General features: G+C 41.7%; 1 protein-coding gene across 16 annotated transcripts in view; it reads left to right on the top strand.

Moving 5' to 3' along the window:
- Positions 1-19,321, top strand: part of ERC2 (ELKS/RAB6-interacting/CAST family member 2) — a 519,409-nt gene that overhangs the window by 230,026 nt on the left and 270,062 nt on the right. For 9 of the 16 annotated variants that reach the window (XR_004426016.1, XR_004426015.1, XR_004426012.1 and 6 more), the window contains one exon: positions 11,570-11,763. Coding sequence is in view for 8 of the 16 variants with exons in the window: in XM_033140942.1 (XP_032996833.1) it covers positions 11,570-11,763 (194 nt within the window). In the remaining 8 variants the exon portion in view is untranslated. Of the gene's footprint in view, positions 1-10,829; positions 10,860-11,569; positions 11,764-19,321 lie in introns of all 16 variants that reach the window. The other 7 variants (XR_004426010.1, XR_004426009.1, XR_004426011.1 and 4 more) reach the window with 1 other exon arrangement.

Here is a 19,321-nt window from a genome sequence, read left to right as displayed (position 1 = left end):
AGATCTTAAGTTCTCATATAAGGTCTAAATTTATTCCTACTTTGCCATATGTATGTATACTTTTAGATAAGTTACCAACAAAACATCTTGTATTTGGGCCAAAAAAATTAAAAAATAAAATAAAATCTGCAGCAAGATGATTTTAGTAGATGGGAAATGGGTGCAGTTGCTCTTACAGAATGAACTTCATTCCCCATCCCACATCTCATTGGCCCTACTCATGCATTATAGTAAAGCAGAGTTAATTATTTGTTATTGTTTATGGCCACCTGTAAGGGATGCTTTGGGGTTCGTCCACACTTCTGCTTATCCCATGCCTACCAAGTGGTTTTCTGCATGTCCTATGCTTTCTGAGCACGATTCTAAGCAGTTTTGATTTTGCCCTATCAATTTCACCTTGAAACCCTAAATCAGAACAAAAAGCATTCAGCAGAAAACCAAATTGCAACTTGTTCTGATTTAGTACTAAACTGCAGATTTTCCTGAGGGGAAGGAGCGGGGCAAACGGATGAGCCCTTACCATTGATTCCTGCATTGCGGCCGGTTGGACTACTAGATGACCCTTGGGTTCCCTTTCAACTCTATGATCCTAATGAATTTATATCCCACCATTCCTCCCAAAGGAGCTGAGTTAATGGTTTGCTATGAATGCGAACAAAGGAACCATTGTTCATTTCACCCCAAAGAAAGCATGATCTCTGGCCAAGATTTGTTCTTGGCTTACTGATTTTGGTTTAATCTGAGCAAACAAAGAAACTCAGCCCTGATAATGCAAAGTCAGGAATTTTGATTCCCACCCCCACCCCACCCCCACATACACCAGCAGGGAGAAGCAATGGGGCTCAGATTGGCAAGTTCCCGGTAACTGGTTAAGTATGGTTTACTGCAATGTGACAACTGGACCATTGTCAACTTACATGTTTGCGTCGCTGCTGAACATTCATTCATCATTTTATTTGTATGCCGCCTTTCCATAGTTAAAACAATGCTCAAAGTGGCTTACAACATGACAAGATTTGCAAAATTGCCAACATAACAAAAGTCATAAACAATAAATGAAACACATCAAAAAGTACACAACCAAATGGAAAACAATTTCCACATAAATCATAAAATCAAAAACTAAGAATACAGCATTAATATCAATCACAATTTAAAATGACATAGATAAAAATTAAAAGCAATTTAAAAACAAAACAAAAACAGAGCCCTCTCTTTCCAGCAGCAGCAGTCCACCAAGCCAGGTGGAGAGAAGCAGGGCAGGGCCCTTCAGGCTCCAAGCTGGTCAGTCCTGGGCAGCAGAATATAATATTAATCCGATTCATGAGCACTCTTAACACCTACTTTATTCCATGTGAAATGATTTCCAATTTCTTACTTCATATTCAGAGTTTTCATAGAATCATACGAGTCAGAAGGGACCACAAGGGTCATCTTGTGCAACCCCCTGCAATGCAGGAATCTTTTGCCCAATGTGGGGCTTGAACCAGTGGCGTAGCAAGGGCGGGGTGCCCCGTGTTCCACCCTGTAGGGGGTGGCGCCGAAGCTGAGCCCTGCTGCCCGCTCGCAAACCTCCGCGGCCCGTCCGGGGCTCGCCCGCCGACAGTGCGCCGCTACAGAGCACCACACGCCATCAGTGGGCCCCAAGCAAGCCACGGAGCGAGGCCGCCCCACCCTGCCCCACCCAGGGCTCACCCACCGGCAGCGTTTCACTATGGGCATGCATGCATAGCATGCGTCTGTCGCATGCATTGTATGCTGCACATGCGTGCCACAGAGCAAAACCACGCCTCCGGGTGCCCCCAGGTTTGCTGCTCCGGGTGGCCAAGCGGCTTTTATCACCCCTGGCTTGAACCTACAACTATGAGATTAAGAGTCACAGGTGTGCACCCTCTCCCCATCATGGTGAACTTTTCCTGTGTGCCGAGGTCTATATGCATAAATGTCTACTTGAGAAGCTTTCTTGTGCTTGAGGGATTACGTGAGCAGGGTCTAGTGATGGATTTATATCAAAGGTTCTGCACAGAATGGGAGAGGGTGCATTAAAATCAGGCTCACTCTCACATCCCAGTGCATATGCACCCTGCATTCTTTGAACTGTCCCTAACTCTTCCTCCCCCTTAGATCTCGGTCCTGTAACCCAGTTAACCCAGAAGCTGGCTTTTAGCCTGTTAAAGCCAAAAACGATACTGATTTAAATAAAAGTACTTTGATTTAATATAACTCTAGACCAGAGCCAGAGTAACGTAGTTTTTCATCTAGGGGAGCATATGGAACATCCAGAATTTTATTGCGGCATCTCCAAATGGTAGGCCTCAAACTGCTGTTTAAATTCTTTCAACAATAAAACCCAAATTGTAAACTTGACATTGGCAGCTGCTATGGCAAGAAAGAACATTGAATTCAATGTTTTTTTTGTTTTTGTTTTTGGTTCAGCGTCGTGGTCAGCCTTGTGAACCTATTGTGTAATGATCTTTTCTCTTCCTTTGCTGCATTACGTGTTCTGTTACTGATTTCCCCCTTCATAATGAAAATTAAAAGTTAAAATTGACCATAAATTGAATAAATTTACACTCAGACTCTCACAAACAATTGCATTTATCACTTTTTTTCTTTTTTTTAATTGGCAGGGCAAAAAAAGTGATCAAATCCAATGTCCTGCCTCAAGGCAAAATATGTCTATTGTTCTGGTTTGTCTACCACATTATACCAAGAAAAGAATGTATCCACAGTAGAAATAAGAGTAGTAGTAAGAGCATTTACTGAATATTGTAGCTTTTAAAACTGAAACAAGTGCCAGTTTAATGGACAAAATGGCTAAATATTGAAATTCTGACTTCACTTAAAACTTCGTTTAGCACTAATTTCCTAAGTAGCTCTTTGGAACATTTGTTGAAGGAAGGGCAGCATATAAGTTTATTTATTTTTAAAAACCATTTTTGCAGATCAATGCTACAGCAGGATTAGGATAATAGAATTGCAGAGTTGGAAGGGACCATTATATAATCCTTTTTTTTTTTTGCTATTCTACACTTATTTTATATTCTGGGACTTTTCCTTTACCACGAATTTGATTTTTTAAAAAAACAAACAAACCACACATATTTGTGCTAAATGTGGTTTATCTGTGATAAGTAGAGTTCTTGTACATCTTCCAGACATGATAAAGGGGGAAAGATAGTTTTTTATGCTGAGACTGTGAAGGGCAGTGCCCAGCACAGTCACTGGGCAAGATGATGAGGGTCTAGACTCTCTCTTGCCTCACACAGCTTCCCAGATTACAGGCAATGGAAGCCCTCTTCCTGTGTTGTTCTTGTGTAGAGGAAAAGTGTGTTGAATGGGGGCTTAGGGTTGCATATTTAGCTCCAACCCCAAAGTTGTCCTGCTCCCCCTGACCCACTTTTACTGTCATTGTGTTCAGGATTATGTTTACAGCAGGAATCCTCTAGGCATGAAAGCCCCCTGCAATTTACAGCCCCATTTAACAAGGTTTCCAAAATTGCACAGGGAGCCTCCATGCTTAGCTAAAGCGCCCCACTGCGGGCGTTACGCCGAACATAGTAATAGTAAAGGCAGGAGAAGGAGGAGCAGCATGACTTTCTGAGTAGGGATAAATGTGCAATTCAACACACCCTCTACACATGAGCAATGCATGAAGTAGGCTTGAGTGGAAAGGGGTTACAAATACTAATAAGGGTAATTAGGGATGGTGTGCAGAATATGATTCCCCCCCCCCTTGTTGTTTAGGAAAAAACGAAACCTAGCTGTTTTGGAAGAGAGGAGAGCAGGGAGGTTGGCTGGCTGCTTCTCCTGCTTCTCTGTGTTCCAGCATGCCAAACACCAGCCTTAAACTTTGGTGCAAAGGTACCAAACAGGTCTGAGAGCCAGTGTGGTGTAGTGGTTAGAGTGTCAGACTAGGACCTGGGAGACTAGGGGTCTAATCCCCACTCAGCCATAAAACGCACTGGGTGACCTTGGACCAGTCACAGTGTCCCAGCCTACCTCACAGGGTTGTTGCGGGTATTAAATGAGGAGCGGCAGAACCACACCACCTGGAGCCCTTTGGAAAAGAAGGTGGGATGTAAATGCAATAAATAATCAATAATACCTTATACCTGCCATCTCTGTAGGGGTGGAGCAGTCCTTGCTTTTTTAAAGAGCGCCATGAGCTTCTCCAGTTGTCAGCATCCCGAAACTGTGTTTGGCAAAGATATGCAGGACTTCCTCTCCTTTCTCTGGGTGGGTGGTGTTGGGAAAGCCTTTGTTAATACATCAATGGCTAAAGCATTTCACACTTGAAATCCTCATTGTACACAATGTCGGGGGGAGGCAACCATCTTCGTGTGCCTCTTCCTCAGGAGGTCTGGAGGGCAGCAACACAAGAAAGGGCCTCTTTTGTAGTGGCTCCCCACTTTTTGAAAGCTCTCCCCGGGGGGGGGGGGCTTACCTGGCGCTTTCATTACATATATTTAGGTGCCAGGTAAAATCATTCCTTTTCTCCCAGGCCTTTGGCTCATTAATCAATCTATGGCCTTTTAAACTGTGTGGGGGTTATTGTTTCTGTTTGTTACTATGTTATGTATTTTTGTGTTTTTATATTGTAAGCCACCCTCAGATGAAAGGTGGTGTAGAAATAATAATAGCAGCAGCAGCAGCAGCAGCAGCAACAACAACAACAATAATAACTGACAAGCAGCCTTTGTGACAAACCATAAATAGGTAAACCTTTGATTTAATTGAAGCCAGTGGAGCCTTGGTGTTGACTTTAGTCCACATACCTGGTGCATATCTATAGCTAACTAATATGGACAAAATGAACAGACATTCCACTATCTCCCGGTTTAGAGCTATTTTGGCCATAACTTCCATCTTTACTGGTTTGTAGATGATAGTGTTTGAGACAATATCTTCTAGAGTTCCTGAATTTGCCCTGAGGCAATTAGTACCTTGCAGGACCTATTTTTGTTCTACATTAAAACATTGCTATCCATTTGATAGATTATGTTTTTCCAGCTGTTCTGTGGAAATTGAGGACTAATGACAAGAAACATGCAGCTTCTAAGTTCAACACTGCAAATACAAAGGAGGCAAGTTTAAAATTACTTCCTTCACTCAGTCTGAGGTATTAACTTATAATGAACTGAACGTTAACATTCTCTTGAATTCTATATTATTTATCAATACAGTTTGAAGGATCTAACTAAAGTATTTTATTGCATGTATCTTTCTGCTGTCTCATTCTATTTATTCATCATTATATGGCTCTTTTGACTCCTTTAAGTTAAGAAGTACTGTTCTTATGTATATGTACCATTGGCAGAAGACTAAACAGTGCCCATCGCATGCTAATTAATAAAGCACATGTTTTCAATTTCTTTGTATTTGGCACAATTATGTAATATTGGTGTATATAGTAAGTTTGTATGATATGGAGACATAACTCTGCTACTCCCTGTGCATGTAAGCAAATTAGGGTTCAAGAACACCCAAACACAAAATGGGTCTTAGAAAAGAGGTTGTATCACTTGGAGAGCCAGTGCCCTAAAATAGGAAAGTATGTTAATAATCATTTTTAATTAAAATTGTAATGTTATTAGATGTTTAATTAATGCAGAGACTTGACGGCCAGTTCATTAATAAGGACTGACCTCTTTGATTCCTCCATATGGCCCCATCTCCTCCTATAAACCAGTGATCAGTGAAGCATGGCATTCTGGTATTCATTATAAAAATAATAAAACTTGTGACAATTCATATTCCAAGACAGGGGCATACTAAGCAATTCAAGCCATATGTTCTATACAGTCATTTAAAAAAACAACTCTGTGACCCAATGTGGTTGTATTCTTACACCCGCTTTCTATAAATGTCTGGAAAGATGCAAATGATATATTTAATAGCAATCGTTTAAAATTATGTATGGGTCTCCTTTTCTAGTAGCTTAGGTCATGATTCCACACTGACTGTACTGCACTAATGCTTCAACTCACTGGTGCTAGCATGGACAATTGAAGACAGGCAGATCTTGGCCCCGAAACAACCATGCATCTTTCTCCCAAGCCTGCTTCGACTGGCCACAGCAGTTGCAACCAGGGCTTTTTTTTCCAGCCGGAACTCACTGGAACTCAGTCCCAGCACCTCTCAGGTGGGTGGCAATGCCATTGTAAGAGAACAAGGGAGGCATTCAGGGTGAGTTCCGGCACATATTTTTGTAGAAAAATAGCACTGGTTGCAGCCATTCCACTGACCGGTACACCGGTGGGCTTGGCTACCAAGACTGATGTTGGCAGCAGCGAAAAAGAGATACATTTAACCCACACAACCGTTTATGGACCACACCGTTCAGTGATATAATCATTCCATTTCTCAGTTGTGTCATTATAGATTTGAATTACTGTACACTGTTAAGTTCATTCAGTGAATACTTTGTGGAACAATGAAGGCACTTGGAAATTAGTTGGAAAAATGTTTAGACCGTCTTGTACCTGTAAATAATTGCTGAACAGTCTTTTTTTACATACCTTAAAAAAATATGATGTGCATTGTGTTTTAATCCACATAATAGCATTATTCAAGGAACTGGTTAATTTGGTTGAAGATAATCTGACATGGCTTGCTGATTGAAGAAGAGTCACTGAAGAGAAGATGGAGAGCTTAAAGTTCTCATCTTCTTGTCTTCTCTTCTGGCTTCCAAGCAGTTAAACAAGACATTCCTAGCCATAAGAAACAAATAATTGAGGCTCTGTGCAGACCTGTGTGTGAATGGGCTTCCAATAGACATTTGAAGTGAATTCTCCTGTCCCTTGCTGAATTTTATTTTTCAAATTTATAAACTGCTTTACAGCCCAACGCCATTGAGACATATCATATAACAATGAGATACAATAAAAGGTCTGAAAACAATTGAAACCACTACAACAAACTCTAAAGACAGGAAAACAACCTCTACAAGTGCAAAATTAATAGTCTATAAATGACTGGGTCACACCTCTGGAAAAGTCTTCTTAAACAAAAATGTGGGTGACTTATTCCAGAGGGCTGGAGCTGCAACACTAGAAGTCCAATTTCTTATACAAACAAAGTGTGTTGTCAGCAATGACCCATCTGAAGGGCACAGTTGGGTCGAGGCAGTCCCTTGAATAACCTGGGCCCAATTTGTTTAGGGCTTTAAAAGTACAACATTCAGTTGTGCCCAGTAGCATATTTGCAGCCAGTGCAGCTCCCTCAGCAGAGGTGTTATATGGAGTTCACAGGATACCCCAGTCAACAATTTAACTGCTGCAAGATGCAACGTTGGTTAAGTCCATAGGAAGCCTCACATAGAGTGCATTACAGTAATCCATTCTTGAGGTTACCAATGCCTGGACCACCATTGTCAAGCTATCTTGAGCTAGGAATGGCTATAGCTGACTTACCAACCCAAGCTGGTAAAAGGCACTCTTAGCTAGTAGAGGATGCAATGGAGGCACCAAAGTAGGCCTTATTTGTTACCTCCCACCACATATTAGGCACAGTTACAGTGCTTTAACCAGTGTTCAATCAGCTTCAGCACAAGATTTCTGCCACTTGCCTTCTAGTCGTCTTCAAGTCTGTTTCATCACTCATAAGCTCCTGGTGTACCAGTGAGCAAAGTGAGCTCCACAGCACCAAAGAGGGCACTTGGGAGCAATCATGTTGATGGCCTGCTTCATCTCCCCATTCCAGAGTGTGACCAATGCCTCAGCAGTATTGCTAGCTCTCTCCACTGGAAAACTATCCAGAGCATTCAGGAATCTGCCAGGTTCCATAAGTCTCTGAGAACAGATTTCATTGGTTTCCCACCCCTGCACAGTAATTACCACAATAAATCCAAAATGCACCATGGTCCAACCATGACAACCAGGTAATTTTAAGTACACTGGCTACATGACCCTTGACTGATGTGATCATAAAAAGCAACAAGGAAAGTCTTGTTTTTTTCCAAACAATGGTTGTGAATTAGCTGTCGAAAGGAGAATGTGAACAAACCAGTGTAAGCTTTTTGTATGTGTGTTGGTTTGTGCGTGTGGTCTCCTGGAGATCATTTAGATCCATTGAAAGCCCCCATGTTGCCCTATTTACACCACAGACTTCATTCAGTGTCACCCTACAACACTTGAGTTGATATAGTTGAAAATAATTGCTAATTCCCTTGGCACAAGGAGTTGGCTATATCTTGGCTAGAAATAATAACGAAAAGCTGAATTTTATTCAGCCAAGTTACTTCAATTTATGAGATGAACTTCTACACATAACATTTTAAATGCACCATATAGTACTTACCGGTAATCTACTCTCACATTTATATATGTTTTCTGCTGAAAATGTATTCTGCCCAACAAATAGGATAATTATTTAGCCGTAATCCTCACAATCACAGTTGTCAAGTGTGCAATGAGTGCTTCAGCTTCCTGAAAACAGCTTTAGCCTGTTTACCAAATCACAGTTTCCAGGATGTTTTAAGGAAAACCATGGTAGGTTAAGTATGTGACATGTTGCAGATTCTTTCCCTTAAGAGCTGGCGGTGAAGTACAGGGGCTTTCTTTCAGAGCCCCAAATCTAACTCAATGAGTTTTAGAGGAAGACCCAGTGAGTCCTTTCGTTCTTTCTTCAGGAATTCCTGGATTCTTCTCATCACCACCTTTCAAATTGTATGGTTTTGCCTTCCAGTATAATAAAATCTTAAAAAAAACATTTCCTACTTTCTTCCTTTTTCTCAGAGCTGTGAAGTTTCATCACTTACATTTTGCCAGTTACTTCTCTCCCACCTTGGTGAGGCTTTCTCTGCTAGCTGTTTTGTTTTCATCCCACACTGTGGTAAAAGCTCCCAACTGTGTGCCTCAGTATGCTGCCTGTAATAAGGCTGTTTATATACCAGCAAGGGTGGAGCTGGTGCTCCCATCACTCTCTTGTTTCCATACCAGGCAATTTTCAGCCTGGTTGCTTTTACATTCAGCTGGGATGGGGCCAGCAAGAATTGTAGATGCTGAGTCGCCTTTCAACAGCCCCTGACATGGCCATTAAACTCAACTATAACGTTGTGTGTGGATATGCCTCGAATGCCTTGAACTACCATGGAGCCTACCATGATGTGTTGTAGGGATAGATGGCAACTTTCAGGTGTTGTATTACAATTCTCTTTGGCCCTGGCCTGCATGACCAGTGGTCAAGGATGAAGAGAGTTGTAATCCAGCAACACCTGGAGGGCACAACATTGGCCACCCTTAACCTGTTGAGTAGACCTATGGAGGAGTCTCCCAATGATGGTTATATTATTATGTTGGTGCTTTAAGTTTGTGGTGTGGATATATTCTCTTTTGGTTGTGAACTGGCAGAGCTGGTCTATTAATCTTCTGTTGTGAGACTTTTCTGCTGTTGGCTATGGGAAGTGTGGAAAGTCTTTTTATCTCATAACCAATAGCAAAAGCCTTCATGCATACACAAGGCTCTGTACCACAGAGCTTTGGTGGGAGTCAGTGGGGTGTGCACAGAATTGCAACCCATTGGGAGTTCCAAGACCCTTGTCACATCATTGTCCCCATGCCCCTTGAAGCCACGTCTTAATGGTGGATTACTCTTTGGAGTGACAAATCAGGCAGACTGTGATGAACACTCACAAGTGCTTGGAATTCCATATAGAGCCCAGCCTTGTAAAGATTAAGGGATCAACTCACATCCATTGCCAAGTACAACAGCTCCTGTTTATTTCAAAGGGAGCTGAATTGAACATTATGGACATAATTTTCTAGGTACCAAATGGAACCTTGTTCAAGCTCCCACTGAAATGAGTGGAGGCTATGTTTAGACTGTACCCTTTGTGCATAATGTATGTTTTACTTATGTAGAAAATGCTCCCCTCATATGTTTAAACCCAGGGCTGCTTCAAACATGGTGACTTTCCTACATTATTAACATTTCTGTGTAGAAAAGGCAGTCTGCAAACCACTTGCACATTATCAGACATGAGAAATCCCACACTAGTTTTCTTTTTCTTTTTTCCTTTTTGATGTGGATAACTAAAACACACGTGATTTGCATGCATTTTCCTTTATGTCTATGTAGAAAATTCATCACATTTGAAGTGGCCTCAGACATTTCTTTGAGAATAAGAAATCCACTGAAACGAACCTATTTTCTTGATTCTCCTCATGCTTAAATGATATGTTACATGCCGGGGGGTGGGGAACAGTCGTTAGTTCTTTAGTAGCCTAATTTTTTGCACATTTCTTCATGATAAAAAATGTTTTACTTAAACTTGTTGAAAACCAAAGAGGATTAAATCATTGCAAAGAATGTCAAACTTCTAGGAGTTCGTGTTAGTATTACCTTTTATCTTAACTTGCATGCTGCCTTTTAACCAACACTTGTTTCATTCCTTGCTTATTTATTCCCTGAAGTAAATATACATATGAAAATTAAAATGAAGGCTTGGCTCCAGACTAACAGCACATCCTGACCATGTCTATTTAGACGTGAGCTCTATTGAATTCAATGGGGCTTACTCCCAGCCCCAGGTAAATGGGATTAGGATTGCAGCCTTAGTCATGCTTAGAGGAGATCTATTGAAATCAACCGGATTTAAGTGCTAACTATTGATTTCATTGAGTCTACTTTAGGCATGACTAAGTGTGGATTGAACCCAAACCCAGCATCTGTTATATATTGTTAGATAGCGGAAGGACATGCAGTTCTAAATGTCCTTAATCCTTTAAAATGTATGTATGTGCATTTAAAAAGTGTTCTCTGAATTATGTGTGTTTAATGTGCACTGCGGTTAAACTACTTGTTTTCTCCCTGCCTGCTCTTTGAAGATGCCAATTAGGAATAATGGGAAACAAGGGGTAGGCTAAGCATTGCAGTGCATTCTTGTTTACATCTGTGTGTGATTATTTCAGTCTAATGTTTTAAACACTTTGGCCCATTCATGCTCTCATTGACGTTAATTGGGTTTTGCCATTAGCTTTAATGGGAGCAGGAGTGGGCTTTGCACTCTTGTTTTCTGTTGTGTTCATTGCATTCCTTCTTGTTTGTGAACTGACCACCCACCCATGCATGTGTTTGCCAGGTATATTTATTTGTGCTGTTCCACCAAGGGGCTTGTTTCTTCCTATGTTTCAGGTTAAATATTGGCAGTATGGAATAAAAAAAAGAGGGGAAAGGATTTTGGGTAAAACTGTCTGTTAAATGCATTCTCATCTTACCTAAAACAGTATGCATTAAATCGTTCACAAACTGTTTAATGCAGTTATTAAATTAAACCATATTATATGTTAGTTTGTATTAAGTTGTTCAGTACAGTTTTTCTAAACAAGAGTCAGAACCTAGCAGTGCCCCCCTTTCTCTCTCTCAAGTTAGCATTTTATTTCCTAAGCCAAGGTGCTATGAATTTCCTCCAAAAACATGTCCTTGTTATGGGAATCGTTGAGAAAACATTGCCAACTAACAGGATACCCATAAATCCTTTCGTCGTATGAAGCCTGGGACTCCAGAATAAAGTGAAGCTACCTGAAATGGTAGTGATTTCTTTCTGTTTTCTTGGTAAATTTAACAGGCTCATGAAGCTGAGGAGGAGGCACGAATGAACCCTGAATTTGCTGACAGAATGAAACAGCTTGACAAAGAGGCAGCCTACTATAGAGACGAATGTGGCAAAGCTCAAGCTGAGGTTGACAGACTTCTAGAAATCCTCAAGGAAGTAGAGAATGAGAAAAATGACAAAGATAAGAAAATTGCTGAATTAGAAAGGTAAATTCCTCATCATTTGTGCTTTCTCAGCAAATGCCTTTTACATTCACCTTGGATGAGAAACAATGGCAACATTTTTCTAACAGAAGAATAACAAAAAAGCAACCAAATAGTGAATGAATTCTTTGTATATCTGTTCTGATATTTTTCAAGGCCAGAAGCAGCCCTCGGTGTCTTCTGGAAAGACAATATTTCTTTAAAAGAAAGCAGGGAAGGGACTCCTATTCCTTATGTTGTGGAGGAAGGGAAAGGAAGAATGTTGCACAATACATAGCATGATGTACTCTGCACACACAAAAAAATAACACCGGGTGAAGTGGAAAATTGGTACTTAGGTGACAGAATATTGGAAGTAAAATAGAAATTGATCCTTAATACATTTATAGAGTGCTTTTTTCTGGGGGGGGGGACGGGGACGCAGAATCTAAGTTTGGCCTAATGGTGGGGCAGTATTTCAATGAATAGGAAAATGAGAGTACCCCTTAAAAAATTTTTTTTAGAAAAAAGGGCACTGCAATTATAGGAATACTTTTAACAACAAAAATGTAAAGTTTTGCACAGAGAACAAAATGAACAAGTAACAGACTGGCTAACTGAATAATTTGTGCTTTGCTGAAGAGATTTAGATACAAATGAGGCACCAATATGATGCTTCGTTCAAAGAGATTTAGTTACAAGTGAGACAACAATATGTATGCTATCTGTGAGCTATGCTATTTCTGGGCTGTTTTTTGTTTTTTTAAGCTTGCATTCAAGTCTTGATAAAACAAGACAAAATCAACATGTCTACTTTGGGTATAAGACGACAAATGAAGACTGATTTGGAAAAACTGGAAAGGATTCAGTCATGTATGATGATGAAGGCATCTCTATTATTGATTATTTAGATGTGTGGTGTAGTGCTTAAGAGCGGTAGACTCGTAATCTGGTGAACCGGGTTTGTGTCTCTGCTCCTCCACATGTAGCTGCTGGGTGACCTTGGGCCAGTCACACTTCTTTGAAGTCTCTCAGACCCACTCACCTCACAGAGTGTTTGTTGTGGCAGAGGAAGGGAAAGGAGAATGTTAGCCGCTTTGAGACTCCTTTGGATAGTGATAAAGCGGGATATCAAATCCAAACTCTTCTTATAGACCACCCTCTTCTGAATCTCAGAGTTGGCCAGTGTAGCAGTCAAGCCTATTGAGGGCTCCAGGGCCATGCGACATCAGCACACCCTGTGGCATTCTCACACTGCACATCACTGGGTGTGCTGACATGTCATGCTCACACCCCATGGCTTGTGAACATGACACAAGCATGTCCCACAGCCACTGGGGGATTTTGAGGGGGCCCAATCCCCTCCTTGAAATTTTTTTGGGGGGCAGTTCTGGGGGACCTTGGCATCCCTCCAAATGACATAACCGGTAGCAGTGCTAAACAAACAAACAAACAAACAAAATTCTTCAAATTGTCTAAATATTGTACATAATTAATAGTCCTGGGGTTGTATCCAGCCAAGTTGTCCCATTAATGCAAGGACTTCCACTTGAGCAACAGAACGTCCCCTCCCTCTCCTCCTACCATGGCCCCCCCCAAATCTGTACTGGGATTCCCTCCAGCCCTCTGGAGTAGATTTGGGATGGGCACACAAGAAAAGGAAATCAGTGGCAATAAACACTCTTGTGGGTGAAGATTTCAAGTTTTATTAGTTGTACGGCAAATATTAGACATAAAATGCAGCAACAAATGTACACAGAGCCTACTTGGACTAGCGGTTCCCAATCTTTTTTGGGCCACTGCCTCCTTGGTTCCATAAATTCATCCCCATGCCTGAATAGTGGTTTGCACAACCCACTAAATAAGAAAATAACACAATAAACATCAAAACAGTAACAATTACCGTATTTTTCGCTCCATAGGACGCTTCGGACCATAGGGCGCACCTCGTTTTTAGAGGAGGAAACAAGGGGAAAAATATTTTTCTGGTTTTCCTCCTCTAAAACCCATGGTTTTTTTGAGAATCAGCTCAAAGTTTTACAGCTTTTTTTGTGCAAAGGATCAGTTCAGATTTGTGCAGCTTTTGCAAAGGGGGAAAAGCATTGCTTACAAAACAGTAAGCACCAGTACAGACCAGTAAGCACCAGTAGAAGCCAGTACGCACCAGCAAGTAATAGGAAGCAAGAGGAAAGCAAACCAGTACAAACCAGTAAGCACCAGTACAAACCAGTACAGACCAGTAAGCACCAGTAGAAACCAGTACGCACCAGCAAGCAATAGGAAGCAAGAGGAACACGAACCAGTATAAACCAGTAAGCAACAGTACAAACCAGTACAGACCAGTAAGCACCAGTACAAACCAGTACGCACCAGTAAGCAATAGGAAGCAAGAGGAACACAAACCAGTATAAACCAGCAAGCACCAGTACAAACCAGTACAGACCAGTAAGCACCAGTACAAACCAGTACAGACCAGTAAGCACCAGTACAAACCAGTACGCACCAGCAAGCAATAGGAAGCAAGAGGAACACAAACCAGTACAAACCAGTAAGCACCAGTACAAACCAGTAAGCACCAGTAGAAGCCAGTATGCACCAGCAAGTAATAGGAAGCAAGAGGAAAGCAAACCAGTACAAACCAGTAAGCACCAGTACAAACCAGTACAGACCAGTAAGCACCAGTAGAAACCAGTACGCACCAGCAAGCAATAGGAAGCAAGAGGAACACGAACCAGTATAAACCAGTAAGCAACAGTACAAACCAGTACAGACCAGTAAGCACCAGTACAAACCAGTACGCACCAGTAAGCAATAGGAAGCAAGAGGAACACAAACCAGTATAAACCAGCAAGCACCAGTACAAACCAGTACAGACCAGTAAGCACCAGTACAAACCAGTACAGACCAGTAAGCACCAGTACAAACCAGTATGCACCAGCAAGCAATAGGAAGCAAGAGGAACACAAACCAGTACAAACCAGTAAGCACCAGTACAAACCAGTAAGCACCAGTAGAAACCAGTACGCACCAGCAAGCAATAGGAAGCAAGAGGAACACGAACCAGTATAAACCAGTAAGCACCAGTACAAACCAGTACAGACCAGTAAGCACCAGTAGAAACCAGTACGCACCAGCAAGCAAGAGGAAGCAAGAGGAACACAAACCAGTATAAACCAGTAAACACCAGTACAAACCAGTACAGACCAGTAAGCACCAGTACAAACCAGTACGCACCAGCAAGCAATAGGAAGCAAGAGGAAAGCAAACCAGTACAAACCAGTAAGCACCAGTACAAACCAGTACAGACCAGTAAGCAACCGTAGAAACCAGTACGCACCAGCAAGCAATAGGAAGCAAGAGGAAAGCGAACCAGTACAAACCAGTAAGCACCAGTACAGACCAGTAAGCACCAGTACAAACCAGTACAGACCAGTAAGCACCAGCAGGTAATAGGAAGCAAGAGGAAAGTAAACCAGTACAAACCAGTAAGCACCAGTACAAACCAGTACAGACCAGTAAGCACCAGCAAGTAATAGAAAGCAAGAGGAAAGCAAACCAGTACAAACCAGTAAGCACCAGTAGGTAATAGGAAGCAAGAAGAAAGCAAACCAGTAAGCATCAGCAAGTAATAGAAAGCAAGAGGAAAAGTAACAGAAAGCCCCAAATGGCTGAAAAACTCAATTTCCCAGGATCCTCAGCCCTTGCAAAGGAACTACTATGCAAAGGGCCTGGGCGGGGCAGGAAGGGAGCTAGCTCCCTTATCTCCCTCCCCGATCTCCTGCAATCAGCTGTTGAGCGGGTTCTTTTCAACACTCTCTTTCCCTCTTGTTAGCCTTTAGCTCTTTCTAAAACAGAAAAAGCAGGCTCTGCCTTTCCTCCCTGGGCAATTTGGCTCCAGGGACCATGCATTCGCTCCATAAGACGCACAGACATTTCCCCTTACTTTTTAGGAGGAAAAAAGTGCGTCTTATGGAGCAAAAAATACGGTACTTGCACTTTTATTCAAAATCCAGTTAAAATTGTTTAGTTTAATTAATTAATTCAACAAAACCGATGATCCATTGATACCAGCTTTTCAAAATCTGATAATCATTTACTCCTTCAGTGCCCCCCTGCCACTTACTTGCTTCTCAGTGCCCCCCTGTGTAATCCCTGTGCCCCCAGGAGGCGGTACCACCCACTTTTGGAACCACTGACTTAGACTAAAGAAGGCACTTAAACTGAGCACTTAAGCACAACTAGAATAAAACCCTTCACAGTCTGCTTCATTCTTCTGTTCCATCTGCTGTCTGCCTACATGAGTCACATGCCCGAAGTCCCAAAGACCCTCCTATAAGGGTCAGAGGGATGAGTTATGAGACTGCAGGTGCATCTATAGTCTTATGACCTTGATTCTCTAGGTCACATTATATGACTTCACCTAGCTGGTGTGTAGAGATAAGCACCTGTCAATCATAGGTTATGAACTTCCTGTTTTGCATTCCTTCAGCAGTGCTGACTTGCAGAATATGTTCAACGATTTTAGGACTCCAGCCTACAGCTTTACAGTATGATACCTGCAAAGCAAACGGTTAATCCTGTGCCTGGGCACCTTTGAGGGCTTCTAGCTCCCCGTGAACACAAAATTCTTCTGGTTATATCCCATAGCAGGATTTTTTAAAACAACAAGTATTTGCAAACCACATCCTTTTACTGTGTGACTCCTGCTGGAAATATCTGGAAAATTGTTACTAAAAAGTGGAAATGCTGCTAATAGGATAAATGAGCCATAGCATGACTCCCCCCTCTCCCCAATAAGCAAGGTGACTTTTCCTGCCTTCTGTTTTGTGTATCTGAAATGCTATTCTGTAACTCACTTGTAGCCTATAAATGCAATAGTGAAAATGTGCAATGCACATCCTTTCATTAACCTAGTGGAATAGCTCTTAGTTAAATCAGTGCGTGTGGCAAATACTCTTTTTTTTTTTTAACAAGAATTTATTGGTTTTCCACATCAAAACAAATACAAATACAATAGAAAAACAACAACAACAACAAATACAACAAGAAAAACAGAAATAAAAGAAAATACATACCTACACTCCATACATTTAATCAAAATCTTATTTCAAATCTAATTAAGGGGACTTCCCCCGTTCTCTCCTCTGCTTCCAATTCTAATTTATTTTAATAACTTTCTATCAATTTCAACAATTCATTCACCTAAATTCATAATCTTCATCTCTAAAATTTAAGTCAATTAACATCAAAATATCAAAATATAACTTCTTAATACAAATCTTAACTTCTTATAGCTTTATCTATCTCTTATTCCACTAAAAATGCTGCTGGTATTTCTAATTCAAACCTTATATAATATTAAACTATCCTTCTTTAAAAACAGTCCAAGTATCTCTTCTCTAATCCAAATCAAAATTTTTAACACTCTGACTTCGGGGTACCGTGATAAGCCATCCTGATTACACATCTAAAATTTTTCACCCTACCCCTCTTCTTACCATTTTTCCTCCCCACCTCGGAATCACCCACCAGACTTCCCTCCACCTCTTTCCAAAACCATTGTCCAGAATGTCCTCTTTTCCTTTGTATCCAAAGGCCAGAGCCTTGTCCAAAAGCATCCTTGCAGAGCTCTTCAGGAAATATAGTGCGTCACCATCCGGCATCTCCATTTCAAACTTCCAGTCAACTTCTAATTGTAAATCCCAAGATTGTTGTTCCTTCATTTCTGGGCTCCCACCCCAGAAATCGGATATAGTATGTCTAAATTCAACCCTGGGCCTCTCACACCAACAGGGTTTTTCTTCTTCTTGGAGTTGCATAGTCACTGTGTCTTGTTCTTCAGATATTTCTTCAAGTTCCCTAGCAAGGTTCTCCTCCAATTCAACAAAGTTCTCAGAAACCTTTCCAATTCCAAAAAACTTTTCGTCGACATTCTGATTCAGCAGTTCTAATTTCTGGTTTAAAAGTTCTAGTTTCAAAAGAATTATCCTTTGTCCTTGGGTCATTCCCGGATCTAAAGTCATTTTAAAAACGAAACCAAAAATGGCAGAAGTAGGCAGGAAATAACAAAGTTCAGTACTTTTCCATCTTTAAGCCACAAGTTTCAGCCGCCATTTCCCCCTAATCAGGGTGCAAAAATTATATTCCACCAACTTTAAAAAGAAATACTTCAAAAGTCTCAATCCTCCCCTAACAGGGGTTTAGCAGATCGTACTTATCAAAGAAACTTCAATAGACACATTGTTTCAGCCAAGTGCAGCCGCAGCCAGATACATTGTTATTTTCTTCCAATTCGGCAGGGAGAGGAACGGGCTTCCTTTTGACATTCCTCCCCAAAAGCCAATTAAAATTTTTTTTAGTCCAATTAAACTCCGTACTTACAGCTTACGGGGTTCTTCTTTTTGCTTCAATTTAGGTAAGAACGATATGCTCATCGCCGGCGGCAGCCGCCACTTCGCTTCCCCGGCTGGGGCATAGCCTCCACAGCCCCGCGCCGTTGCCCTTTCACTCCTGCGCCCCTTTTACAAGGGGAACCGGAGAAAGGGTTGACACAATGGGGCCAGCTGGAGAGCCCACGCCGCGGGACGCTCGACCCACGGTTTAACGGAGCCTGCTGTGCGGTAGCGGAGCTCCTAACCCCCGGGGAAGCCAGGGTCGTCTCGCTGCCGAGACAACCCTCGACCGTCGGCAATGGCGCTCTCGCCGGAAGTGCCGCGTGTGGCAAATACTCAACACTTTGTGGAAGAGGGCACTGGTTTTTCTTTTCGTATCCTCCAGCCTGGGAGAATTTTTAGCAAAATAGAACATCTAGCTTTTAAAGCAATTCGCTTGCAAAATATAATCAATTGCAGACAGACACAATATATGAAAAGACCTTATGCTTTTCTTCATGCATATGAATGTGATTTCCTGAACGGTGTGTGTGTGTGTGTGTGTGTGTGTGTGTGTGTGTGTGTGTGTTTTATGTGAACTTTTTGAACCATTTAGAATACAGTGCCATTTTAAAATTACTGTCACAGACTGGAGAGCAAAGGAAGGAATTCTAATGGGTGGATATTTTAGATGCTTGTGCTTCAGCTTCATTCAGAGGAATGAGTCTCAGATGTATGCAGAGCAGGATAAAAATGGGTGGCATATTTCCAATATGAGGTGGTAAGGTGTATCTCTGAGTGACTTTATATGTCTGGTCAATGACAGTAAATGGTTACGGTGCTCAGTCCAGACTCTGCACTTATATCTGGCTATGCAGTTCCCTGCACTGTGGAGGATATGTATTAACTTCAATTTCTCAAACAATTTCAACAGGACTACATTCCTTCAGCCTGCTTTTACTGTCACCCAGGAACTGGGAGCCTTGCACGCTGAATGATGTGAAAATATTTCCAGTGGAGTAAATAGGGACTCAATATGAGCTCTTTCCCCATTTGTAGCAAATTATGTGATGAGGCAGGGACCCAGGTGGCGCTGTGGGTTAAACCACAGGGTCTAGGGCTTGCTGATCAGAAGGTTGGCGGTTCGAATCCCTGCCACGGGGTGAGCTCCCGTTGCTCGGTCCCAGCTCCTGCCCACCTAGCAGTTCGAA

Source organism: Lacerta agilis, chromosome 2 (assembly GCF_009819535.1).
Source record: "Lacerta agilis isolate rLacAgi1 chromosome 2, rLacAgi1.pri, whole genome shotgun sequence".
Taxonomy (NCBI): Eukaryota; Metazoa; Chordata; class Lepidosauria; order Squamata; family Lacertidae; genus Lacerta; species Lacerta agilis.
Note: the sequence above shows the minus strand (reverse complement) of the source record. Positions and strands in the feature narration are given on the sequence as shown.